At 42.9% G+C, this 27,928-nt stretch overlaps 1 protein-coding gene across 2 annotated transcripts; it reads right to left on the bottom strand.

Moving 5' to 3' along the window:
• On the bottom strand, nt 1–27,841 carry FKBP15 (FKBP prolyl isomerase family member 15). Of its 2 annotated transcripts, XM_075054661.1 has the most exons (29): nt 27,668–27,841; nt 26,090–26,199; nt 25,686–25,773; nt 24,975–25,044; nt 23,665–23,739; nt 22,454–22,552; nt 21,842–21,991; nt 20,764–20,832; nt 19,245–19,388; nt 18,655–18,800; nt 17,854–17,902; nt 17,057–17,176; nt 16,689–16,788; nt 15,818–15,921; nt 14,201–14,294; nt 13,265–13,374; nt 12,755–12,865; nt 12,027–12,121; nt 11,226–11,328; nt 7,532–7,703; nt 6,882–7,018; nt 6,396–6,551; nt 5,538–5,690; nt 5,099–5,191; nt 4,537–4,647; nt 3,949–4,056; nt 2,974–3,740; nt 2,392–2,488; nt 1–1,915 (listed from the first exon to the last, which is right to left on the bottom strand). In XM_075054661.1, the coding sequence occupies exons 1-29, from the start codon at nt 27,721–27,723 to the stop codon at nt 1,841–1,843; spliced, it is 3,762 nt and encodes a 1,253-aa protein (XP_074910762.1). In that variant the 5' UTR covers nt 27,724–27,841; the 3' UTR covers nt 1–1,840. The 2 variants fall into 2 exon arrangements, with proteins under 2 accessions (XP_074910762.1, XP_074910763.1); XM_075054662.1 differs by lacking the exons at nt 26,090–26,199; nt 27,668–27,841 and having other exon boundaries at nt 23,665–23,734; nt 25,686–25,767.
• Nucleotides 27,842–27,928: the final 87 nt, after the last annotated feature.

The following is a 27,928-nucleotide window of genomic DNA, read 5'->3' as shown; positions in this document are numbered from 1 at the left end:
TACAGGTTTAATTGCACTTTATTTTTCAAGAAGTGAAATGCAAATTCCTTAGGTTGTCTATCTGTAACAAGAAACTAGAAGTGGGATTTGTTAGTATTAGCAATGACCTCCACTAGGACACTGCCACAGATGGGGGGGTCCAGAGGCCACATCAGGGTACCTACACTGAGACTGGCACAAGGAAGGGGACCCCCAGAAAAATCTGAGTCTCACACATGTCACATTCAGCACTGAGTAACTATCCAGTGCTTTTGACTTCTGGCATGGCTCCCCTGGAAACCCCAATGAAGTTTACCCTGCAAGACAAGCATTTGCATGGCAGCAGACTGGCTATTTCACAGGCTTTGGTCTCTTCCAGAATTTGAGCTGCATTTGGCAATTTGCCACACTGAGTGAGCAACGCAGGGACAGGGACTTGGCACACTGCTACACTCCAGAACAGGAATGCCCAGCATTCTTTTTTTTTTTCCTCCCAAGAAACTGCATTTAGGACACAGATCAAATTCAGTTCAGGGATGATAAGAGGCAGTTGTAGAAACTAAACTGTAGTAGAATTATTTGAAGTACTTCCATTTTACTAAGTGAAGGGTGGGTTTATTTGTTTTAAAGATACAAAGACCTGCTCATAGTTTTAAGCTGCATTAGAGCCGGTGAGTGTAGAAGTGCTATGAGAAACCCAACGTGTTTGCCCAGCTGTCTATCCTCACTGCTTTCCCCTCCTGGTCCACTTAGTCTGAAAAGTTATTCCCCAAACCCCTGGCCCAGGTGAGGCTGGGTTATAGCTTATGTCCCACCATCACTAAGTTTTAACTTGTGCTATGATCATCACACTTTAAACAGCAGCAGAAAAAAAGGCACAGGAGATGGGCTTGGCTGCCTACAGTAACTCTCTCTCTGGACAAGCAGCACATTAGACATCTATTGCTGCTTTCACTGCCAGTGAAACAACCCAGCAAAAAAAAAAAAAAATCTCACCTCTGGATACAGAGAGATGAGCTGGCTGCACAAATGAATTATTTTTGAGGCCTCTGTGAGCCTTGGGCTCCTCCATAAAACACAGCTGGGAAGTTGGCTCCTTACAACAGCAATTACTAGATGCTACATCTGTGCTTGAACCATCGGTCTAACAGCCCTGACATTCAGTACTGCTAACGGCTCCCCCTGCCTAACAGGCTATGGGTCAGTGAGCACCATGTGCACCGCAGCTCTAGATGTACAACAGTGCTGACCTGAACTGCCTCAGCCCCTGGGGTTTCCCCAAGCTGCCTGTGCAGAGCTGGTGGCTCACAGGAAAACAGCTGCCTGGGGTTTCTCAGCCCAATCTCCCACTGCACATTGCTCATACATGGTGATGAGATGGTGTAGAGTCCCTGTGAGCCACCCTGGGGTCTAAGAGAAACATTCCAAAGAGATCTTCACTGAGGAAGAAGACAAGATTTTAGCCTTTTTTTTTTTTGGGGGGGGTGGGGTGGGGTGGGGTGGGGTGGGGTGGTGGTGGTGGTTTTTTTTTTAAAGTAGTTTCCTACTGCAGGGTCCTGCCAGTCTTGTCCTTCTGAAGCACTTTACAAAGTTCATATTTGCATAAACTTTCAGATTAATGAAACTGTTCACAGAAGTAGGATACAAACGTGCAGTAAGACTGGTTGGTTCCTTCAGCTTGTCCCAATCCCTGTGCACATTTGTCAGGTCAGAGCGATGGGTCCCATCAGTCTGCAGTACAAGAGCCTGGGAAGTCCCTGGTCATTCACAACTGTCCCACATATGCAGCTCGTTAAGTGCTAAGCACACAGGAAGAGGCCATGCCCAGAGGAGAGGGCTCATAGGCTCAGCAGCTGGCTCTTCATCCCAGCCAGTCCAGATCATCATCATCATCATCACCAAAGAGTGGAGCCGGAGGGGGACGTCCCTTCATGCTCTGGAAATCAAACCGGAAGGAAACTTGTCAGTCTTAACAGCTTCCCAGTATTTAGTAATTGCTACACAGTTCTGGCTCTGAAATCTCCACCAGCTTTAAGGAGATGATATCAAGAAGTCTCATTACTGAAGTCTTTGTATTTCTCATGCAATGTCTTAATATTCCAGCAGAGATGCTTACAGGCTAAAAGGGATAGGACAGGGGCAAGACACTAAACCCCTTCAATTAACCTGGCAAGTCTCACTTACTTCATGCCAGAAGGAGTTTGTCATCACTATCTCCTCCCAGGCAACTCCTCCAAGCTCAACAATAAACAACCTAGATACTCTTGATTTATACAGAGAACATACAGGAAGCTCTGAGCTCAGCTAGCAGGAGCCACTCTGTCCCCCATTGCCATCGGAAGGATTTCACAGACAAGCTAGAGGTTAATACCTGAAGCAGTTTAGTAGGAGTGGAAATATACAAATACATACCACTTCCTCCTCATCCTCCTCCTCAGAGGGAACTCGAGGCTTCAGTGGTTTACAAGATGCCTTTGCTGTTTCAAAGAAGTTGTCATCCTCAAAGAGGCTAGAAGAAGATAAAGAATTAACAGTTTGCTTGCAGATTATGGGGATCTTGATTTTAGAAGTTCTATTACAGAATGATGGAAAAGTTTTGTTGCAGAGGCAAGCTTTTAGGGCATGTCCTATTCACCAGTGCAGAATGATATTGGGACCTGGCAGCCACCAATATCAGATCCTAGAGAAACTGCATGCTCCCCTCCACGCTCAACTGGGAACCATTCACTACGGATAATGGCACCACTGCCTCCGCTCAGACATGAGCCTGTTCTGCAACTGCTCTCCCAGCAGAGCATGCCCTGGACAGCCTGGTCTCTGCCAGCACCTGCCTTGTGCCATCCAGTGCTAGCATCGTGACGGTGCTTCACCCAACCACGTGCGCTGCCCTGCAGTAGTAGTGCAGCTGTACCAGCCTCTCTGTGTGCTGCCATACCAGACTGAGCTGATCAGCAGGCAAGCGGGACTGTGGCTACCCCAGGAGTCACATCTTACCTGGAATCTTTTTGCCTCGGGCTGGAGCCCAGTTTTTGCTGTCCTGGGGTTTCTCTCATGATAGCTGAGCTCAGCTCTGCTGTGTTGGATACTGAAGCAGGCTCCTCACAGCTAGCTCCACCTAATGGGTCTGTGCAGTTCCCTCCCTCACCATTTAAGGGAGGGGGCTCTAAACCTCCCACAGGCTCCTCTGCCTCCTGCTCTGCAGCTGGCTTTTCTGGAAGCACTGCCACATCCGCTTCTCTTGGCTTGGCTTCTAGAGCAGAAGGTTCTGCAACTTCAGCCTGCAAAGATACTCCGGAGGGACTGTGTTCAGTCTCAGCTTCCCTGATGGGACTGCTCTCCTCCCTTTGCTCGGCTGGGACAAAGTTCTCATCCACCTCAGGAACAGGCTGTCCTGCAAGCACAGGCCCCTTATCAGGATCCAGAGAGGATTCAGCAGTGGAAGAGAGATGCTCCCCCTGGACCTTCTCCTCTTCTGACATCCCACTGCTCTGTGTTGCCTGCTCCTCCTCAGGAGCTCTGGGCCTGGCAGACAGAGGAGCAGACTCGCCTTCCTGGTCAGACACCATGGAGCCTGTGGCTGCTTCACCAGGGTCAGCTGGGAATGCAACACACTGTGCTGGGCTATGCTGCACAGGCTCTTCGTGGTCAGTCTTTGCTCCAGGTGATCCCTCCTGTCTTGCTGCTCCTGTTCTAGATTCCTCCTTTTTACTGTCATGATCTAGTTTCTCCTGCTGCCTGTTGAGTAGCTGCAGTGTTACAGTCTAAAAAATTGAGTAAAGAGAATGTAGGTTATACCCTAAATATAAACCATCACAGATCCCTGTATCTTCTTCTACTACTGGGCTGCTTTACCACCCACAACAGATTTCTGCTTCACAGTTATTTCAGACTCACAACATAAATTTGTGTTTTTAGCCCAAGACTCATTCTCTCACAGTGATCACCTTGTATCTCTTATCACTGTTGTACCTTAATAGTGTTCATGACAACACCCAGAACTGTCCTGCCACTGTATGTCTCTTCCAGCTCAAATTCACCCCGAAGAGATTGAAACACACCATTCATTATCTTCTTTACCTGGAAAAGAAGATGACAGGAAACAAAGATAGGTTCATTAACATGTGAAGCACTGGACTCAACATTAGATACTTCTCCAGGTGAAGGAACAATAAATCCAAACTAACACACGTGGTTTTCAAAGAACCCACTTTTCAAATCAGAAATTCCCATAATGAAGCAGAATACATCATGACATCTTAATTCAGAACCACTGTATATACACTAAATCCATCCCTCCAAAACTGAGGCAGGCTGTACACACCCAAGGCAGACTGACACTTATTTATTATTATTCTTTCAATTTTTAAATTTAAACCTCAGATCTAAAGCAGGCAGCAGGAAGATCACATCCTTTCTTCCTCTATAGACCCTGCTACTAGAAACACAGTGCTTCTGCAGAGAAAATAATGTTTTTCCTTCTTATCTCTGCTCAAAGAGAAATAATTCAAGGTAAATAGATTTGCTTAGTAAGGAGAAATATTGGATAGTCAAACTCACTTCTTCTGTGAAGTCTGCAGATGAAGATCTGCCCTGATCCTTCTCCAGGTCTCTGATGCGTTTTTCATAGTGACCCTTCAGCACCACAATATCAGACTGCAAGGCTGAATACTGCCAAAGGGAAACTGAAAGTTAGAACAGCTTCACAGACACCACCACCTTGCAATGAACAGGCTCTCTGTAAACTGTTTTTTAGTGACAGGTAAATTGCTGAGTGGAGTTTTAAGCAGGGCTTTGATCAAGAGTTGCAAAAGACTTGGCTGAAGGTCACAGCACCAAAATAAAGATATCCAACCAAGCCAAAACCTTGGACATCCACAATCATGTCATTAGCTCTTCAAGTTCAAGTAACATGAAGAATGGGCATAGCATTACCGAGATCCAAGTGAAATGAGAGCTGGGTCTCATCAATGGACCAGTTCAGGTTTGCTGGAAGCAATGTGAAGTTATTCCTTCCCTCTCATATTCTGGACCTCATGTTGTTGTTATTCTGGACATAGGTAGCCTGAGTCTAGCGATTATTGCACTCCAGTTCATATTCAGCTGCTGTTACTCCCTTTACCTTCTCTTTGATAGGCTCTAGTTGCTCCAAACGTTGCTGAAACTCAGACAATTTTTGCTCCTCTGCTTTTTTCAAGTGTTTCAGAGTTGCAAGCTGAAAGACAAGAACTAGAGCCCATCAGCTTATAGCCCCTTTCAGTGTCACCCACTTCAAAACAGTTTTCTGCTCAAAAGGAATCACTCAGTGCGGATAAGCAGAAGAGATTGTAGCTGTTGCTTTAGTCCAAGACTGACATCATCTTGGCTCTCCCTCATTCAGAACTGCAGCAGTAAATTCACTAGCCCACCAGCCCAACAGATGCAAGTAGAGACACATCCTGCAGACAAGACCAAATTCCGTAACAGTCAAGAAATTAAAAAGTCAAGCGACAATGAGGAGAGGACCATTGGTTACAGTTACTGGTTATTTGGTATTTCAGCAATAAAGAACAGCCCATTACCTTCTCTTCCAGCTGGGACACCTGCTGCTGCAGGGAATCTCTCTGCTCACACACCTCCTGGTATTGTCTAACATGCTGCTCCTTAGCCGAGGCCAGCGTACGTTCACATCTGGCTTCCCACTGGGATTCCAGCTCTGCCTGGATGAGTGATAGCTGCCCATCATGTAAGAGAGATCATTAGGAACACACACACCCAATCTCTATTTGCACAACAAGTGGCTGAAAGCTTGGGGCTGGATAACATCTCCTGCCCTAGGCTGGAATACCTACATGCAGATGGCAGCCCTGCAGCTCTTACCAGCTCCTGCCAAAACCTCTCAGAGTTCAATTCCAGCCACAATCCCTCAGGCTGGCCTGAAGGTCTGGCTCAGACTTCAGATCTCTTGGAGTATTTCTAAGCAGTCTTTCCATCATCAGCAGTCCTGTATTCTTCTCTCTACTATGAACTTAAATTGGCACCTCTCCTTTCCTCAGTTTGATACTCTTTAACACAGTCTAAATCTGATGCTGCATGCCAGCCTACATCAACTCTGCACCAAAACTCTACAGCCATGTCAGCAGCCTGTGATTTCAGTCAGAGAATCACTGGGACCTAGCAGCCTTCCTGCCTACTCAAATCATGCACTTCCTTAGAGAGACATCAGTGTAATTCCCAAGTTAAAAGCAGGGCCAACAAACACCAGCAAAGATATTTTAGAAAGACAACAAAGTGAACCCTGTGTTAAAGTTAACCCCTAAAATCAAGCAGATAAATGTTTTCATTCTTCTACCACCTGTGCATTTTCACAACTATTTCCTACCTGTAGGTTCCTACAAGCCTTCCAGACACTTGTTGGAGAAGCTCCCATGACTCCTCACCTGCTCTGCTGCTGCCTGGTCAGTTGAAGTCCGTGCCTTTTTCAGCAACTGTCGAAGCTTGTCCAGTTCCTGCTGATATGATCTGCGTATTTCTTCCATCTCTTCCTCTGCTTGAGCTCTCTCTGAGAGGGACTTCTTCTTCCTCTCTGCAAGATTCTGCAATACAGAATAGGACACAGAATGGGCCAGACTGCACCAAAGTAGCTTCTCCTCCTCAGGCAGAAAGAGCTTCTTTGAGCAGGGAATCTTATCACTTTAAAATCAAGCTGAGATTATTTTAGACATAGAAGGGTTAACATATTACTGGCCGAGATATTAAAAAAAAATAAAAAATCACATAAGCACAAAGGATCCACCAGCACAGGGATCCCTGCCTGCGGATGAGTCAAGATTTACCTAACTTGCACGTTTATGAGCAAGAATGTTGGGTTAAATTTCAGTGAACTGAAACCCTGCATCTCTCCATAATGCTGGCACTGGACATACCCTTTCAAGAGTCTCTTTTTCCACTTTTAGGTCTGTTAGCTCTTCTTCCAATGCTGTAATCTTCAGGTCCAGCTGTTTGCGGCTCTGCTTCTCAGCTTTGAATCTAGTCTGAGTGTCCTCAGAGGCTTCTTGGAGCTCTGCAAAAATACACTTTACTGTGGGTTTTAGTGCTACATATATTTCAGGTTAGTGCATTTGGGGGCTGATGGGAAGGAGCAGTGTCTCTCGCACAATGAAGTAAACAACACAGCTTGCACCTGCACTGGGAATTAGACATTATCAAGAGCTTCTTCTGTGAAATGGCAATGCTTATACCTCAGCTTTTATCTTAACTTTTCAACCACTGGAACATTTCTGGTTCCTTTTCAAGATGTTAGACAGTAATGCCAAGAGATTGCTTCTACAAAAGGCATCCCTGTGACAGGATGATTTTGTTCATTGATTTGGCCCACTCTCCTTTCAGTAGTAACAAGGATGCACATACCCTTCAGACATTTCAGTGCATCAATATCCTTCTTTGATACCCTTGTGACTGATCCTGGGGAAAGCAGGAATAGATACCGCAGAAGAAAGGAAAAACCTGTGACTTATAAAAGAGGAAAAAGAATGACATAAAGGAGCTCACATGGAACAGGCACAAGAAGTCTTACCTGCTAATTGTGCTTGCAGTTTGTTGAGCTGCGTCTCATGTCGCTCTGCCTCCTGCAAGGCAGCAGACAGCTGTTTCCGCAGGTCCATTTCCTTCTTCTCGTGGGCAGTCAGCTCCAGCTGCAGCTGGGAAACCTGTGCTGTGGCAGCTGCTAACTCCTCTGCAACTTTGGCCTGTATCACAAAATGGAGCAGGGAAAAGGGAGGAAAAAGAAAAAAAAAAGGGGGGATATGTGAGAGTGTGAGGAGGTGCCAGAACTGATCTCAGAGGAAGAGCTGATAAGGTACTGGAGACCTTATCGGGGAAGTGCTGGGATCCAGCACCTCACAGTCATCTCCAAATTGAAGAGGTAATGATAACTTTTTTGCCACATTACTCTGAGTTTTTTGGCTGTAACCTGTCCACACTGACTAGGAAGTTGCACAAGGCCACCAACAACCTCATCACCACATCAGTTCAACTCAGTGAGTTTTCCTGAAAAGCTTAAACATGTTTAAGACTAGTACCAATGCCTGGTGGCACTGCTCAGAGTTTTCAAGCTATGACAACATCTATTCAAGTAAAAGCCTGGGCTACATCATCTAATTATCTTCAATAAGCTTACAAATCATTGAAAAACCACACAAAACATATGCTTGTTCCAGCCAAAAAAGCACCTTCCCTCCAGAGCACACAGCACATAGTCACCTTGAGGTGCCCGCACAGGCAAGGCTGTCATTTCGGAGCATAGTTCTCACAGTAACTTGTTAACCTGTTCAGATTTAGTATTACTCAAAGTCAGTGACTCATGTAAAACCAGGTACTAATACAGCTTGTCAGACAACTTGTGAACAGTATGTTAGGCGAGGCTCAAGGCATCAAGACAAAGACGCAAAGTCATGTTCCCAATCTTGCACGACACACAAAATTCAGAGGATGCTCTGCAAAGACAGAACTACACCCGTCAGAAAACCTCACTTGCTGCAGGGAATACATAAATAGCTTCTATATCTATGCCTACATTCAGATTCCCAACAGGCTTCCATGTTCTTGTAACTGCTAAGTTCAGGAGAACTGGAGTTTCTCTCTGCTTTATCCCCATAAGAGAACTAAAGTGTTTCTCTTCAGACTAGGACCACCACCTTCTGGCAAAGAAGAGCTGTGAGCAAAGTTGTTCCAACTATGGTAAGGATGAATATGCGTTGACCTTGAGGGCTAGCATACTACCATTAATTTTAAAGAGGAGGCAGCATTTCAACAGAGACTGGCTAAAACCAGATCCGCTTCCCTCTTATGTTGCCATAAATGTCTCACTGCAGTTCAAGATACTAACTCCCAGCATGCTAAAACCAAACCAAAACCCCATGGCATATCAAAAGGTTATTTTAACACTTGCCTTTGTCTTTAATGGCAAATAAAGAAAAATAAAAAGGAAATCCTATGCCAGGAACTGTTACGAGACTTAAGTTTCTGCAGTGAATGCTTCATATCTCTACTAGCTCAGCTCCAGCCTCCAGCTTTCAGGTACCAAGAATCTTATGTGATCTGTGTCTGCTCTGACAATTACATGATCATGTCCTATTTCTCCCACGGGGGAGGTGAAATGGGCAGCAATGTGACAAAGTTCTTTGAAAGGGCTCCCCAAGGAAGAGGGGAGCAGTGGATACACTGCTAGTTACAAAGCCCTTTTCCAAGTTGAAGATCCATGCTAATTCAAGATCTGAAGCATTTCTTTTAATGCCAATTAGCTTCTAACTAGTTCAAGAGGAAGCTGGGCTGGCACTATCTAGGACACTATTATCTATCACCTACACAGTCAGCAGACACACTGCCTCACCTGGTCCCAGCCCCGATCCACTGGCAGCATGTGCTAGGAAGAGAAAGCAGTGACAGGAAACAGGAAGAGTTAAGAACACAATTTGAAAGGCAGAGGCATTAATCATCATCAGAAAAGCAAAATGCTTCATTACGGCAGCCTAAGGCATGCCAGAGAAACCTTTAAATTATTCCAAGAACTGTAAAACCTTAGACAGACAAAGCTAGTGAAGCCTGGCTTAAAAAGAAAGAAGCTAAAGGTACATTACACATCCTTACAGGTACATTATACATCTACAGATGTAGAAGCAGTCCTATGAGTGACTACCGTTTCACTGCACTGGAGAGCGTGGGCTATTACTTATCATTACGGTACATGAAGCCTTCGTCTAAAGCTGTGATGTGCTCTGCCAGGGTCAAAGATCTATAACCCAAAAGCGGCATGCTACTAATACCTCTTCTCAGTGATCCTGGGTACAGATGCCTGGCTTGTATCACAAAATAAATGGTGAGTCCCTATTTTTAAGTAAAGAATATATAAAACAGCTTAAAATTCTCTGCCCTGATTCTGTCTGTCCATAGTGATCTCAGCGATTGCAGTCACAGAGCAAGCTACGTTAGATAAAAGGAAGTGGAAGGAATACCAGCCTTCATATTTACAGTCAATACTTCACAAAACTAGGGGAAATCTTCTCCCGGTGCCAGTCATAGCCTGAAGTCTATTCATGTAATAGTGTTATCCCCTAGGCAGTGACTGCTTTATCAAGTGGAGTCCTATTGAAGATGAGGCCCAAAAGAATCCTGAGGATCGTATCTTGTACTTCCAAAAGATGCTTCCTCCCCAAGTTACTTATCACACAAGCTGGATGTTGTGCTTACTGACAGAAAAGGATTTTATTTATTATTTCAATCTGACTTATTCCTGCTCTCACACTCCCTACATATTACAGTTATGCAATCTGGGCTTTCAGTGGAAAAATACAGTCCTCCTTTACTGTCTGCTCACACCAGCATAAAATTATCAGGCATATATTGCTCTATTCTTCAGCATACTTCTAGCATACTTTGGAAAGCTGCAGTTTCTGTCATTGTTAGGTGCACCAAGTTATGGTTCTCATGCAGAGCAAGCATTTGTCATCTCACATTTGAACTGGAGAGATACACAACTCAGCAGGGGAGCATGGTGCAAGACTGAACTTGGTGTAATTTAAGAAGCCAGTGCTTGAGAAAGCATACAAGACACCATGCAATTAGACCTCAAAGCTAGCCTACCTGGGCTAGGCTGTCATAAGTGGACAATAGAGGATATGGAGTCATGCATAAGTGCATTTAACTGGTTTAAAAGCTATTTCCCAACAGCCCCTTTCACAAAAGGACAATATATTATTGGTAGAAACAAACAGCTTTTGATTAGTATTAATAAAGAAGTGCAAAAGTGCAATGAAGAAACTCTAGTAGGAAATAATTTTTTTTATAGCTACATTCACTCTATGTCAGTTAAACAGAAGGAATAAAACTTTTCTGAAACTGCCAGTGCAACTAAATAAAGAGTAAATTTTCAATGCCACAAAGCCCTGTGATACACACAATTCCTCAACATGTTGGCCATACACCTACAAAGTTAACAATAAATCAGACACTTTCGTGCAAGATAAGAATATTAAAGCTATGACAGCATAAAGATCTACGTTTATATCCCCTGTGCCACTTTTGTCATGAAAGCCATGAAAATACTCATTTTTTTTCTCAAAACAGCTTTCAAAACATAAGTTCAGAACTACAGTTGTAAGAGAACTGACTTAAGCCTTGACTAACAAGGCTTCAGCATATTTTAGTGCAACAACAAGCCCCTTTCCTGGCTGCAGCCAGAGGTCTATGGCTCTGCTCACTGTCACCATTACCTTCTCCTGTTCTGCATGCAACACTCTTGCCTGTGTGTTTTCATTTGTTGTTTGCAGTGAATGGTTCCTCTGCTCCATTAGCAAGTTACTTTGTTCGACGTATCTGCAAACAGGGGAGACTGCATGAGCATTTACATAAATACATGACTTGGAGCAAAAGGCTTAGAGAGAAAAGGTGATATTTCAGAGCAGTTTTCTTCATGACAAGTCCCAGACAATTTTGCGTGATTTCCTGAACTAAGAAGAGCCTGATCTCAAAAGGGTGGAATGGGTGTGCTGGGCACAGCAGAGATTATATCACTTTGGATAAGTGCTTTACCTCTCTGCAACAAGTCTAATGTTCCTATCACAGAGTCATGGATTTTGATCACCTGATATCCACTGACCTTTGTAATTTCCTTAACAAGTTATTCCCCTTCTTAAACTGAATAGAACACAAACCCAACAGTGGAACTAGGGACACTGCATCCCCTACAATTTCTTCCACCTTACTAAAAAGCTAGCAAAAGTAAAGTAACTCCAAGAAGCAGAGTAAGTGTGCTCAAAGAAGATAGCATGAGGTTTTTTTCCCCTTTTACACATTCACATTTACTGTAAACCACAGTTTTGGAGATATGCCCTGCAGAGAGAGAGGGGGGGGGAAACCACACTTTTAATGCCTTAATAAAAAAAAAAAAATAAAATTAAATATCAGAACATGTCTCTACCCTAAAGAACACCCCTCTCCTAGTTATGCCTAACCAAGTGTAAGCTAGAAAGTCTTTGCAAATGCAGAGAGGCTGTACCCTCCCCACTCCTTACCTCTGATTCCGCTCAATCAACTCACTGATCTTCTCATTCTGCTCTTCAATCCGACTGCTCTTCTCAAATATCTCTTGCTTCAGTCTCTCATTCTCCTAAAGCATAGCCCAAGCATGAATATTCATCTTACTCAGACTTCCCTGCAGCAGTACCTAACCCTTTGTTTTCTACAGATGCAGTATGGTGGTGAGACTTATCACCTTCTGTGGTAACGTCACAGGAAGGCACCATGCTACACTTAGCAAGAATCCTGGCATGGTACAGTGGTTGCCAAACCACATTCTAGAGAATATTGTGTCTGGTTGACTTTTTCACCCACAAAACCCAAGACTGTAAGGCTGCTGCCTAGAAAAACTACAAAGCCTAAGACTAAGTAGTGAAAAACGGAAGGCTGTGGTTCTTGCAGCATGGTACTTCAGCTGTGAAACTCCATTCCGCAGGATGCTGTGGGTTAAGTCCATAATGGTTTAAGAGGCTGAATTTCTCTCACATGAGCCTTTTGCCAAGGCCTATTAAATACCAATATATCAACTCTGGCTCAGAAAGTACCCAAACCACAAACTGTTGAGAACAGCTTTTTTGGGGGGCAGAGGGGTAGAAATCATTGTATACAGAACACACGGGTGGATGGACATTTAGGCCAAGCCAGTACAGCTTTCCTCATTAGGAGTAACATAGTGGGCTCCAGTTCCTCATGGAAGTAGTCAAAACAGGCTGGCCATGCTCACCTGGATTATACGTTGGATATTGCTCATGATCATGGAAGCTTCCATAGTAACAGAGGAGATACCAGGCAGCAGTGAGCCGTTACCAGTGTTTTGTTTCTTCAACTCCTCCACCTGCAGGGATAAGTCATTCTTAAGCCAGATGAAATGAATTTATGGGTGTAGGTAAGAGACATCTGCAAAGATCCATTTCAGTGTTCCATTTGATCAGCTGTAGGGTATACACTACTGTATCAACTGTGACACCTCCTGAAGGGCAATGAATCTCTTCAAACACTGCATCATATGATATTTAAGACAATAAGAGACAGCACCTTCCCCCAAGCCTAGGCTTAGCTTTTTCATAGTAGCTGAACTGCCACCACTTCAAGGTTTGATTGTATTGGAATATTCACTAAGTTAGTACATCACTTACAACCTTAAGGCAGGCATTTAAATAGAGCCAACTCCCGAGACATTTGGAGACCAAATAGCAGTAACTTTGTTAACAAGCCCGCCTATGCCATACATTACCTTGGCAGCCAGATGATCCATTTTATCTACTACTTTGCTAACGGCCATTCGGATTTCAGTGTTATGCTGCCGAGCTTCTGTCATCAAAAAGGAAGTAACATCCCCAGGTGCTTGAATGGAAAGGAGAGAGATGTATAGTCACAAGGGGAAAATGCCTGCAATACAGACATATCAAAAGCAATGCTCAGCAGTTTGAAGCCTGACAGATAGGACAGCCACTCTTCCCAGAGATAAAATGGACACGGTATTTGGAAAAATAATGACATAGGTATTTTCCAAATAACATGAATAGGCAGGTTTATGACTACAGGAAATTCTTGAGCTGTGTGACAGCACTTAGATCAACAAGAGCAAAGCTTCCAGACACACTAGAACAGTAGTACACAAAGAGGTACAATCAAACAATAGAAACGAAGGATGGCTTCTGAAACTTTGAACTGAAAAAAACGTGCTCCAAGGAAAGTTCAGCTATACTCAAGTCTTCACCAACAGGGATTACCTAAACGTTTGGTTAAATGCCTTCAGTCCTTCTTAGGTTGCACCTTTTTCTGGGCTATGTCCTCTCACTTAAAGTCCTCTACATGTACACTTAAACTCTTTCCCTGGCTGGCAGGATAACTATTTACTATTACAGTTATATTTATAACTGGAAGCATCATCTACAAAATACCTTTAGTAATACACAGCCTTGGGATTACACCTAGAAATTCCATCCCCTTTCACACTGCACAAAGTTCCTTAATGTAAGAAAAAGATGGATATTTATTGGGAAATGTTTGCTCCCATTTGGTATTAAAAATAAGAATTTGTGAAACAGCACAGCCGTACAGACAGGATGAATATGTACGTGTATGCTACCACTGCTACCTAAATCATTATAAACAGTTTACTGCAGGTATTGCAGCCTTCTGTAAAGCATGTACTTTTTAAACATACCTTGGTAAGGTGTGGGATACATCTGTCCTACAGGCTGGAGTTGAGAAGCAGATGCAGCAGTTTGGGGGTAAGCAAATGCCATTCCTGGATATGCCTTGCAGAGCAAGTTCAATAGATTAGAATATGTTTTGATATTTCCCCCCTTCCTCACAGTTAAGCAGTTTTCATGTTTCTTAAGCCCCAGAGCCAAGATGATATTTGGAAAGAGAAAGACAGAATTAAGGAGCTGGAAGTCAAATTACACAACAGTCATAGTAAAGGGAAAACAACAGTCACTCTTCTTTCAAGGCTTAGACATGTGTTCAAGCTACCACAGCTTAATAAGTTACCTTCTTCACTGAAGTTTAAGCAAAAGTATGTTTGTGAGAGGCAAAGATCAGCATGTGAACAGCTCACTGAAGTTATGCTAACTTGAACACAAGGCTATTCCTAGGAAGGGCCCAAAGTGCAACACAACTTGATTGCAACTTTACTGCTCAGTGCTCATCAGAAGGAGCTAAACGGACTGAAGAATGCATTAAATGCTATGAGTACCTCACTCCTACCAGTTTACTCTCTCAGGCAAGGAAAAAAGAAAAAATTACAATAGAACTTGGGCCAAGTTTCTAGAAGAATTCAGGACATCAGGGTCAAACTTTCAAAACGATACACCCAAATCACTGTCAGATTAAAATTTCACTTTAATGACTAGTTTCTATTTCAACAAACAGAAAAGCCTATTTTTTTTTATCGTATTACTTGCCACACCTCCCTCATTTTCAACACAAGGAAAATGCAAAGCCAAAGCGATGCAATACCACACCAGTTTTGGATTGGGGTGTGGGGGGTGTGTGTTGTGGTTCTTTTTTGTTGTTGTTTGTTTTGTTGCAGTGTTTTGTTTTCATATTGTTTTTATTCATTATCAAATGTTTTCTTCCTCTGCCTGGACCCTTTAAAAATAAACAGTGCATCTATGCGACATAGGCCACTGATTTCCAAAAGTTCCAGAAAACAGCTTAAGTGAAAATAACTACAGGAAAGCAGACAGTAAAAAGCTTGGTTTTAGACTTCATAGAATTGTTTGTACAATAGCTTTGTCTTCCCTATCTGATGTGGAAAACGCATTGTGTGTTAAGCCCCCAAAGCTTCCTTGTTAGCAAGCAGATTGCATTACTTTACAGCAGCAGCAGCACAAGCCTTTTAAAAGGCTTATTCTTCTGCTGGATGAAAAACCATGACCCAAAACCACATTAAGTGTGCACGTGAGCTCTCACAGAAAAACAGACCATGCCCAAGAAAAATGTCAAATAAATAAAATGCTCGTTTTCACTGACTCTACAGATACTTAAAAAAGTTTTTATTTTATCCACTACAAAAGCAGATATTAAAGAAAGTCTGGTTAATTCTTAGTTCAACTTTAAGAAGCCATCAGCAAACAGAAAATTAGCCCTTTTTGATTAAATTCTAAGAGGCATGTGATGGAAACCTGAGAATGCCACAGAAGAGTCACAGGAAACAGCCTGGGATTCTCATCCTTACATGCTGCTATGAAGTCCTTGCTCCCAGTAACAGAGAAAATGGTAACACTTAGGAGAAAGGATAGAAGTGCCGATATTGTCCTTGATTTCATTTTGGTACCTGAAAGCCCTGTGCTCCTCCAGGCAGAGCTGAATGGGGCTGGATCGTTGCAGGTATTAAAGCAGCAGAAGATACCGGGGGTGTAGAACCAGATGCTTGAGGTACTGAAAAGGAAGAAAAAAATTCAGCATGCTGTAAAGTAGCTAGAAATAATTTCACTCACCCAGTGTGAAATGGCCAAAAAAATCACTAAATAGACAAAAATTTAACACAAGCCTGTCTGCAGCCTTGTGAAAATTAAATCTGGTCAAGCAAGTGATAAAAGGTCAAGAAAAAAGTAATCTTTCACAGAAATTCCACTTCTAGCTACATTTAGACAACCTCTTTTCATTCAAACAAAGGTAGCTCTGAAGTTTACTGACACAAGATATTACTCAGACTGACTCTAAAGACTGCTCAGCTGACCAGCAGCTGACATTACTATTCCATCATGAGAAGACAAGTCGACCCCGCTCCAGAGCTGCCAGCCCTTTGATGCCCTTTGCTCTTATTTCCATCATTTTCAAACAAAAAAAATTTGTTGACTGGGAAAGGATTTGTAACAGTCCCATTTACAAATCACATGTCCTCTTAGAAATCTCAGTGCCACCCCAGCACACACAGTGACAGAGCAGCTCATGCACCATGGCTTCTTCCTCAAGCAGTCATGTGTACACAAGATCACAATGAAGACATACTCCAAGGACTTAGTCTTGTGCTTTAGGAATTAGTCTACCTATGGAGCTTTGGATTAGCAAGCCTTAATAGAAGCTATCTATCAGTTCCCATTTCAGTTCCTGAAAGGAATCCTCTATTCATACAGCCCTTGTACTTGAAGCCTGCAAATAAACGAAACTTCTCTATGCCAATCCCAGGCTCACCAGCATATTACCTTGTGTTGACACTGTGGGCAGTACTACATGAGCTGGCTGCGATGGTCTCACTGAAGATGAAGCCACTGGTTGTGCTGTCCCTCTCAGTGTATTTGGATCCTAAAAACATTTCTGCGTATTACAAGGAATGCTAAAGAATGAGCAAACAGTTTGAACCCAAGATCACTCGAGACTAGGTGTTATCCAGTTAACCCAATTATACTAGATAGGAACAGTGGAATCATTAAACCCTTTTGCCACAGAAACAGAGTACGCTTTCCCTGTACAAAGCGAGAGCTATTGCTACAGACTCCACGTTAAGGAATTCACACTGTAAAAAAAAAAAAAAAATCAAAAAAAGATTACATTTATGTGATTGGTGATGTACCTCTATTTCCGAGTCACTGGAGTCAAGTTGACCACCTGCTGTCCCGGCAAGGAAAGGCAGCATGGGCTGTCCCATTTTAGCCATCCGAGAAATTAGCTTTGCCTTTGCTACATCTGGGTTCTAAAAGAAATGTTTGCAGTTACTCTTCCTTCATCGCTCTGCCCAGGCTTTTCAGACATTACAGAGACATCTGTCAGGATTACACCCTTCTAAATCACTGACTTAACAATTCTGGTTATTTCAATTTTTCAATGACCGTGTGAAAAACTGATTTTCAAGCATACAACATAACACTGTGGATTTGTTAATCTGGCTTGCTTTATATACTCTCCTTCTGGGATGACACTGTCATTACATAGAAAAATCTATCCCTGCACAAAACACAGCAACAAGAAGAAAATGTGTTCAAGAAGCTGCTTAGCAGCTTTTTCTATCCTGAGGCACATGCAAAAAGTCTTCTTCTCATGTAGCTATATAAACTTATAATGAATGTCCCAATTACTCTCTGTTATCCATTTTAAATTTGTCCATTTATCCAAGAAGACAACTAATCTTGTGAGTATCCACAAGGTCAAGGTAACTTTGCACTTAAGAGTAGGAACCGGGACTGAGGTTCCTCATGTTCTGCTACCTTCAAAACCAAGGCCCTAATCTGCCGTTACTAAGGTGAACATTTGAGAGCATCTTACTTGCATGAGGTTCACTTTATCTTCAGCAACACTGAATGGAGAGGTGAAACCAACCAAGCTTCCCTACTTAAGGCTTCAAAGTAGTTAGGAAAAAGCAACAACACTTACTGCTAGCTGTTCACTGATGGAGTTTGACTTGGCCCGAACAGCTGGCTCCCTGAAAAGCCAAACAGGTGTGTATTGATATTGGAGATTAACAAAAATGAAATTCAGGATCCAATATTCTGCATTTCTAAATACTGTCAAATATGCCTACCCCTAGGAAAACCCTTTTCTTATATTGTGAGCATTTCTTTTACCTTACTTTTGGAAGATTCTTCGCAACACTATCTGTAGATTTCAGAATATCATTATGGGCAAGTTCCATGGCTGATTACAGAAAGCTGATTTTGTTGATCGCTGTAATGACCACATTCTGGTACAAACAATTTTAACCAAGTCCAGTAACAAACTACTTATGGCAACAAACAGAGCACTTAAACTTGAACTCCCTAAAAAGGATAACTAACCCATTTAGTTAATTTAAGAAACAAATGACAACATAAAATTTGCAATTAAACCCATCAGCCATAACCTAAGACCAACTTATGACTACTGCCACCTGAGATGAGAAAGCTGTTGTAGCAGTACTCATACAGCTCAATCATGTTAGATCTTAGTAATGCTGCAGAGGAATGACTTTTCATCTGTGCCCATTCAAATTTCTTTAAATCTGAAAGTCAGCATTCAAGCAGAAAACTTCCTGCAAGTCTTGTTCACAAGCATTCCCCTGTCACACTGATGGCACTAAGCTGGCACACAGAGGATCCACATTTGCCAAATGATGTGTTAATGCAACATTGTGATGGATGTTTATAAGCATTGCCATCTTTTAATACAGCAAGTTGTTATAACTATGCTGCTTCTTACCCAGGCTTTGGAGGTATCGTAGATGGAGGCAATAAACCAGTGTCTGCAGAGAAACCATCTGAATTTGGTACTGGGGAAGGTGCAGGAGAATCCCTTGAACTAACGCTTTGTCCATCCGAACCAGAGCATTCCTTTACCAACTTTACCTTAAAAAGCACATAACAAAAAAGATGGTTTTCTGGGTTCCCAAAAAAGTTTTCAGCAACTTGTTTTTGATTGACGACTCATGCACTTCAAGTAAAAGCATACAACTGATTCAGAACTGAAGAAGCTGAGTCTTTACATCCTGTCATTCCTCACTGACTATTTTGTTTTCCTAAGTGACTCACAAATAAGACAATGAAAAGATCCCAAGACAGAATAGACATGTCTTAGTAAACAGCCTAGAGGGATTTTTTGGGTTTAGGGTTTTGTTTTGTTTTTTTTTTTTTTTTAAATTAAAGATACATATCTTTCTGAGGTATTTGGTTTATAACAGTTTCTGAGCTGTAGTTCTCAGGCCAACAGCAGGTTTTCACCTTCCAGACAGATGCTGCCACCCAACAGCCACAAAGCAGATGTAAAATAAACGTTTGGCAGAAGACACTCACCCGCCTAACTTCCACCTCAAAAACTAAAGTAGAGTCTGGAGGGACACGGCCAGCCACTCCCTGAGCCCCATAGGCCCATGCTGGAGGAATGATGAGATACCTTCGCCCTCCTTTCTTCATCCCCACCATTCCTTCTTCCCAGCCCTTTGGTTTTCAGAGACACAATAGAAGAGAAAGTAAACAGTTTGATCAGTGACATTACAGTTTCTTTTAATTACACCGATTAAGACAGCTTCAGGCACCAGTTACAGAAGATTCCAAAACACATATAGAGAGATTCTTGTAATACCCTATTTATTTTCAGTCTGCAGCACATTCGTCTTACAACAAATCTTAATGGCCAGTTATAAATTGCAACATTAACTTAAGAATAAAGATGCAGCTCCCAACATGTTCATAATGAAACCAAACAGATAGAGCAATCTCTAGCATGAAGGCTGGAGGCTTCCAGGTCTCTGTATGGTTCCAGAAACCTGGTTCAAGTTTTAAATATCTAACTTAAGGAGCTATCACAGATCACAGTGATATCCTGGAGAAAAGAACTGCATGCTGTGCTGTGTGCACAAATTCTGCAGTTGCGGGTGGCTTGGAGGGCACACAATGGTGACCTTTCTCAGCCTTCTGGGAAAGAACAGGACTCCACGTCACTGAGAGATCTCTTCCGAATTCTTACAGTTAGATTTACAACGACCCACAGAAAACAGTTGTAGTGAAGGAGATTTAGAAGTCAGAGAAATGCAAACTGTCAAATGGATGCCAGCATTTAACAGGATGACTACTATACCCAGACAACATTAATAAGATACATGTTAAAACAAATAAAGTAGAAAAATACTGCATCTTCAATAAAGGACAATTTGTAACAGATCATATATGAATTACTTGCATAATGGAAGTGACTTGAACAAAAGCATCTCTGACTCACAGCCTGATTTTATGCAATAACATAAGGGAGTATCACACCACCTGGACTGAAAAATTATTCCATGGCCAAAACCCTCACAATTTGACTTAGAGGGTAAAACCACCCTAGGCAGTAGTATTATATTTTACTAGACCATCCTAAAACTTGTCAGTTGTCTTCACCCTCCCATGCCCTTCTCCCAGGTGTTGTATCAGAGCTGTCTGATGCTCTGCTTCTGAGGCACGAGTGGGGAGGAATCTGAAGTTCTTCTCAAATTGAAATCCTCCTTTAGAAATAAAGTTCCCTGAGAACAAGTTAATGGATTAAGTGACTTCCAGAAAAACAAAGACAACCCCTCCCCCCAGCTCTTGAAAACAGGAAGCTTCTTTTTTACTGAACAGGACAACTTCTTTCTAACACTGCCACTGAAAAGGAGACTGGGCTATATTGTGCAAATTAAGAAGAAAATAAAGTTTGAGTGAGTCGCTGTTACAGAGTGTTTCCTATCAAATGAAACATGAAACAGAAATAGCATATATGAATCCTGAACAAGATCTTCAGTAATTCAAAGCTCTAAGACTTCAATTATTATAATGAAAGTGCCAGAAGTTCTACCTTAATGACCTTTCCAGATCCCAGCTTGAGCCGTAACAGCTTGTCTTTGTTAACATTTGAGTCAAACACCTAGAGAGAGTTGAAGAACAAAACCACAAAATACATGGATTTCCTAATTGTTTCAAGATTCTGAACGCTGCTTTACACATTCCATAAACTCCTACAATCTCTTATGTGCTATTTCCCATTCTGCTACTTCCAAAACTAATTCTCAGACATAAGCCAGAGCATTGCTACAGCTTCTAGTCCATTGCAGAGTACAATTTCTTAAAGTGAATGATAGCTGGAGACTCAGACTTTAAAACTGCTTTGAGCTTGATGGTCAGGACAGGATCGGGCCAAGTAAAACACTATGCAACAGGCTTACATCAAGCAGCAAACAACTGTCTAGAAGTTTTGTACATTAAACTAAGACATATGCAGCTGAGCAACTCTTTCAGGAGATTAGAAGTAAGCTCTGCTATGTACCATTGGTACATAGAGAGAAGCATGCCAGACAGACCAAGACAAACAAAAAATCCCCTAAAAATTAAAAACAGCCCTTTTTCATAGCAAAAAGATTCAGCTGCAGATGGATGCAAATGCAAAACCCTTTGCCATGATTTTCGCTAATAATAAAACCAGCAGAAGTATTTTAAAGGTATTGAAACATGAAAGAATTTCTTTTGCTCACTAGCAAACTGGATTGGATACAGATGTAGAGGATTGCTGTAAAAGCAATCTCATTCTTTTAATATTTGGAGATGTGCTTTGTGTCAGACAAGGCCCTTCTTATCACTTCCTCAAGCTGTTTGCAAAGGAACATAGCTAGCTTCACTGTCCCTTCTCACCATTTGCATTAATATTTATGTGTGAGAGTGCCTATGAAAGTTAAAAGCATTTCAATTGCCGCCTCCTCCTGAACAGTAATGGAATCCCTTATTATTCCATAGGTAACACACATGACCTCACTTATGGTGCCATAAGCGACTGAAAAAATACCTTTAACATCAGCACCAATACTATGCTAGATGCGGCAAGTTCCTTCCAGGGACTGTCACACTCACTTAGTAACAGGAGGTTGCAGAAATGTCTTTACCTGTCCAAGCCCATTGTTCTGGAACAGCCAACCTGTATAGGCAATCTCCAGAGAGTCTCCTCCTTCTACTCCTTGCCCTTCTCCAAGAAGGAGATCTTGGCAGAGGACTGAATCAAGCACTGGGGAGCTGTTGCATTTGGCAATGCATACCTGCAGAAGGAAAGCCTGTCAATGTCTCTGGCCATTAAAACAGAGCGGCAAGTTCCACTACAACTCATTACAGATCTGATGCATTTCTTACTGTACTGATCAAGCCCTGCTTATAGATGCACTTACGAGGCATTCCATGTTTCCTTGTACTGAATTTTGCTGAGTAAATACCCTCTGCTCTACAGAATCATTGGTCTTACAGTACTTGAGAATCTTGACCAAAAATCCCGTCAGAAGTAACAGGCTCCCTGCCTCAGAGGCCTGTATCCAATGAGCAAGACTCAGGCTCATCACAGATCTGCCTCAATCACAGTCAGGCAGATACTCAAAGCTGAACTTCAGTGAAAACGTATGACTGACTTAGAACCTTTCAGCACTAAGGTGCTCTCAGAGATACATCTTGATTTGGCTGTTGTTTTAAACAAGCCAGCAAGTCACACCTCGCACAGAGTAAGTAGTTACCTGTTTACTGAAATCCATTGCTGCCTTTTCTGACTCAAACATGATGGACCAGTTTTGTCTCTGATCATCATAGAACGTACTGTAATTGTTGGGTTGAACCTGTGGGAAAGGAAATCAGTCCTGTGTTATACATGAAAAGATGCATTCAACTACATTAAAAAAAAAATCCACATCCAAAAGAAGCTTAAAATAAGAGCTACTGAAATTAAGCAGAGGCAAAGGAAGAATCCTGCTGATTACTACCCAAGGTCAGAATGCACAAATTAGCTTTTATTTATGTGCTCATTATCATGGAAAAATTACGATAACTCAAATACTTGAGCAAATATTAAGTTCTTCATAGATGCTGCAGCTTTCACAAGCTTCTTTGAAGCTAGGTTCTATAATACATACTGAGATTTTTAAGTGTAAGTAATCTTTTCATAAGTATTAATTATATTTACAGTTCCAGAATCAACTGGAGAAGTCATTCCTTCCTCACTTCTAAAAATCCATGTCACCAGAAGCTGAAAACACAACCCATCGATCTTTCAAAATGCGCTAATAAAGCTAAAAAAGCAAGCTAGCATCCTGGTCAGAAATTTGGACTGAAATTCTACTATTTCAGAGTAAAATTTCTGTCTGTCAAACCAAGAAATTTTATGTCACCTGATGACAAGCTAAAAAATCAACACACCAGTTTTCTGTTAAACTGGCAGAAAACAGAACTTCCTGAGAGATCCTGTTTTAGGACTTACAATGTTCCAAATTGTTCTTATCAGCAGGAAAGTGTTGAGTGTCAAATTTCTGAGAGAAAACATTTCCTTGCTATCATTTCCTTCTGCTTGCTCAGTTCTAGTCTCTCACTCACTTAACTAGAAATTATTAGCAAAAGGAATTTTGTTTTGTTTCTATCCATTGTAGGACTGCAAAACTCGAAACATCTCCTCTGTGATCTAGAGGTAATAACATACCTCCTACAGTGTAAAAACTTGCATTGTGAAATCTACTGATGAAGTGCTCTGCAAAAGGCAGATGCAAGTCTTGTGCAATACACAGGAGGAGGAGGAGCAGAACAGCGCTCCCAAGGCACTGTGGCACTTCTTGCTGTGTCAGTCAGTTGTTTGATCTCAAAGGCTATAAACTAAGGCTTAAGAAAGCATTTCAGAGCCAACTTCTGTTTGCTGTAAACAATACAGATCACTGAATGCTTTTCTAATCCAGAGTCTTACTGTGAGTATGAAGCCTGGATGGATCCTTGCAGTCGCGATCTGTTGCTGCTGACTGATGTAAAGGAGGATTCTGTACTGGATTCCACAAGGAATTGGGTAGGGAAAGAGAACAAAAAGCACAAACTCATAACGTCTTAAATGCTAATATGTTTTGTCAAATTCTGAGCCTAAGGCTACAGTATTTGTCAAATACACCTTGTAGCAGCATTTTTCATAGCAAAAATACTTCACACAATTTTGTAGCACCTATTAAAAACCCTTGAAAATATGCAAGTTTTATTTAGCTACAAGAATCAAGCAATACAAACTAATTAGTTTGCAATAAGCAAGATGCTTTAACTAATTCCACATTTTTTTTCAGCTACTGCGTGAAAAGATGGTGCACTAACCCTTTGATACATAAGATTCACAATACATAGCATACAGGCATAAAACAATGTAACAGATTGAGTAATAATAAGTTGGAGGGAGCCTTCCATGTACTAAACAATGCAGATATAACATTATATTGATGTATTTGGCTGTACTAGACACAATCCACTAAGGGAAAGTGCTTTCTTTTATGCACCCGCACTCAACACAGCTGGGTGGTGAACAGGGAGCAAATCTGCTAACTGTTCCCAGCTGTGCAGGTTTCGATATTACAAAGGCAGCCTGAGAAAGGCTGCATTAGCATCCTTCGGCAAGTCCTGTCCTTCCCAGCTCCCCCACAAATGCCACACCTGAACACTTCTCAGATCTGTGACTCAGGAATTAGTTTACCAAACTACTGGGTTTTTTTGTTCTTCTCAAAGCAGAAGCAACTTAGTGAGACAACATGAATTAGGAATTGAACATTAGGAAACACCATAAACACCAAAATCAAGGACAGATCAGAGTATTCAAAGTATCTTTTAAACACACCAATTTACTGGACACCTTGGTGCCATGTTCTTAGAGGAGTACTTGGGAAGGAGAGATATTTTTGGTACCAAAATAACAAAACTTAAGCAAAGCATCTCTGTACTGTTGGACAAACTTTTGCTATATATTGATTTCCACATGCACAGATTTGTGATCCAGTTGTCAAAAACATTCTGAATAAACATCAAAATCACTTCCAGAAACATTAGAAAAGGTGCAGTGCCTGAAACGCAAAATATTTCACGCACAAGTTGGAAGAGATCTTACAAACTTGTGGATTGCAGAAAAGAAAGATGTCACTAAGATAAATGGCTGAAGGTGTAACAATCAGTGGAACTAAGACCTCCAACATCAAAAGCAAAGACATTTTGGTGAGCTCTCAGAAAAAGAAGTGAAGTGTTTCTCACCTCTTTAGTAGCATGGTTCCCCACTACAGCTGCTCCATATTTGCCTTGCTTCAAGTACTGCCCATTTGTACTGGAAGACAAGTTAGATATTCAGCTGTAGAACCGTCCCTGCCTCAGACTTCCCTCTACTGCTGCTGAGGTTTTCTTCTTTAGAGTTCAGGTCCCTCTCCTCATGACTAAAATGTTAGGCAGCCTTTCTTAGCTTAAAGACATTGCAACTGTATTGCTTGCCCACAGATTACAGGAGAATACATTACTGAGTTTGAGTTGAAAACTGTTCTTTTCACAGATCCAGGGCAAATGAGTTTTTACATGATGGCAGTGTCAAATGGACAGAGAATTTTACTGCTCTCACTCTATGCTCATGCCTCAGCTCTCCACAAGGGAATGTATGAGACATAAGCATCCAACAGAGCTGCCTGGAAACTGTGCAAGTGTCAGGCCAGCACCCCAGGATGCAGTTGCCTGTAACGGCCAAATCCAGAACTTGCTATTTATTTGACAATGTGTAACCCAGAACTGCAGCACAGTAACTGAAACTTTTTTTGAGCAGAAACTTGCATCGACTTGTAGCATTTCTACCATGCAGACACATGTCTACAAGCAATGGTCTCTTTCCACTCATCCAACATCTTCCCTTTATGATTAGGTCTTAAGCTCCCAGAGACACAGGCTCTAACAGGTAATGCAGGAAACCACTGCTGCACTTACTATCGATAAGCATGAACCGCAGTGGCCATGAACACTGATGGTGCTCCTGAAGCTGCTGGGGCCACAGGAGCCTTCTGGGCTGCCTGACCTGCCAAAGAATAAAAAGCAGGAATACCTGTCAGTCATAGCAGAACTGCCACATTCACTGGCCAGTGCCAATGCCACAATGTAGTCCTTCCCCCAAGGAAAAATAACTCCAGAAGAAGATGAAAAACAAAGAGTGATGTTCTAAAGTCACCAAAGGCCACTAGAGTAACCAGATGTAGGGAGGGTACTAGAGGATAATATAATTCAAGAAAACCAAGTGAATTATTTGCACTGCTGTTCTTCACAAAGCCCATCATTCTCCCAGCAAGACATATGCTGCTAGTTTTTTTTCCCCACGCTCAATCCCAGTTACTTACCAGCTGCTGTTTGACCCTTCTTAGGCTGCTTTGGTGCAGTGTACTGGAAGAATTCATTCCCATGGCTTGAGACTGTTTGATCCAGACCAAAGAGAGAGGCCAATCTGGCACTAGAAAGAGAAAGAAGCTATTTTACCTTATTTAACATGGGCTTTATAGATAATGAACACCACTGATTACAAGTTATATCAAATATGAAGTGTCTACCATCTCTTTAGAAATAAAGGGATGCACGTTAAGCAGCTCTATACTAATTAGCCATTTGATTTTGAATAAGCAGAACTTTTAGACGAAGAGGCTAGGGTAAGTGGTACCATTGTGTTTCACTTCCTCAAAAGCTGTTCCTATAAAGAACAAACAAGGACTGAAACTACACCAGAGAAGAAGTTACTTTAAAGGAATGACAAGGACTACCCTCATACGAAATAGCTGATTGTTACAATACTGAAAAAAACCCACTTATGTGATGACAGAGAAACCACCATTCAGCACTAGAATTTTTTTTCTTGAAATGTCCAGGAAACGCATTCTTCCAGTAAGTTTTAAATGGCAGATGGTCTCCCATCTAAGGACAGAAGGTTTAATGCTGCAGGCAAGTAGGTTATTCCTACATGATACATTATTTGCAGTTTTCCTGCTTGAAGCCCATTTAAGCTCACCCTACTCCTGGTATCATGGGGCAAGTGAATAATTCAAACTATGAAGCAGAATGCACAAAGGACACCACCACTGTCAGTGGACCTGCAGCATTTCACATGAGATGCTTAAAAAAACCTAAAACATATTTGCTAAAAAGAGAGAGGATTAGTTTACAAGACTTGTTAAACAGAAGCTCCTTGAAGAGGGTGAGGAGTGAGCACAGCTGAAGTTACAACTGCTAAGGAATCTTCAAGTGGCAACAAGTTACACAACTTAAGAAAAACTGAATGCGCTACACACTAAAACCATATCAACAAAAGTTGAGAACTGCTGAACGCACTTGAAGTCGCCATCCCTGTCTAAGCACCCCCAACCCGGCTTTTTCAGGACCTCCCGCTCACACCCTTATTTAAGTGAAAACCCCGATTTCTCTCGCCGGTCCCCTCCATCACAAGCCCCGAGCGGCTGCTCCCGCTCCTTCTGGAAGGGCTCACGGAGAAAACCCAGCCCGGGTCTGCAGGCAGGTGGGCGGGCTCAGGCCCTGGAGCCCCCCGCGGCTGCCACAGGCCTGCCCGCCTCCCGCCCCGCCGGCACACTGAGGGGCCCGCACCGACAACCAGCCCCTTCCCGGGGGCGCCGGGCTCCCCCTCCGACCCCACCGTAAGCGGCACAGACCCGGGGCTAAATCCAGTCACGGGAGGACAGCTCCCCGCAGGCCGCGGGCCCGCCCGCCGCTCACCGGGCCGGGCAACAGCGAGGCCCAGCCCCGGGCTGCGGAGGGCGGGCGGCAGCCCCGCCCGCGCGGGACCCGACCCTCACCGCAAAGGGGTTTCACCGGGGCCGCTGCCCCACGGCCCGCACGGGCCGCCGTCCCCTCACGGCGGCGGGGAAGGGAAGGGAATGGAAGGGTGGCCCGGCTGCGCCCCGCCGGCCGCTCACCCGCTGGCAGGGGACAGGAAGTCCGCGTCGTCCTCCTCCGCCGCCGCCCCGAACATGGTCGCGGACCCGCCGCGGTCCCGCGATGTCGTAAACGCGTTGCCCGGCAGCGGAGCGCTTTCCGGCCGCGGCGGGACGGGACCGGCGCGGGGAGGAGAAAGGGGAGGAGGAAGGCGGAAAGAGGATCGGAAGCCGTGCGGGGGCGGGGCTTAGCAGGCGCGTCGGAGGGGCGGGGCTTATCGGGTAGGGAGAGGCGGGGCTTAT

Source organism: Buteo buteo, chromosome 23 (genome assembly GCF_964188355.1).
Source record: "Buteo buteo chromosome 23, bButBut1.hap1.1, whole genome shotgun sequence".
NCBI lineage: Eukaryota > Metazoa > Chordata > Aves > Accipitriformes > Accipitridae > Buteo > Buteo buteo.
This window is presented reverse-complemented; position numbering and strand designations above follow the sequence as displayed.

Bases quoted from the DNA above. Each gene is read 5' to 3' on its own strand.
- FKBP15 (XM_075054661.1), bottom strand. From the start codon at position 27,723: ATGTTCGGGGCGGCGGCGGAGGAGGACGACGCGGACTTCCTGTCCCCT. The intron at 25,045-25,685 runs GTAAGTGCAGCA...CTTGTCTTCCAG, and splicing joins GCGGTTCATGCTTATCGATA to TACAAATGGGCAGTACTTGA. The intron at 13,375-14,200 runs GTATGTTTAAAA...TTTCCATTCAAG, and splicing joins GTATCCCACACCTTACCAAG to CACCTGGGGATGTTACTTCC.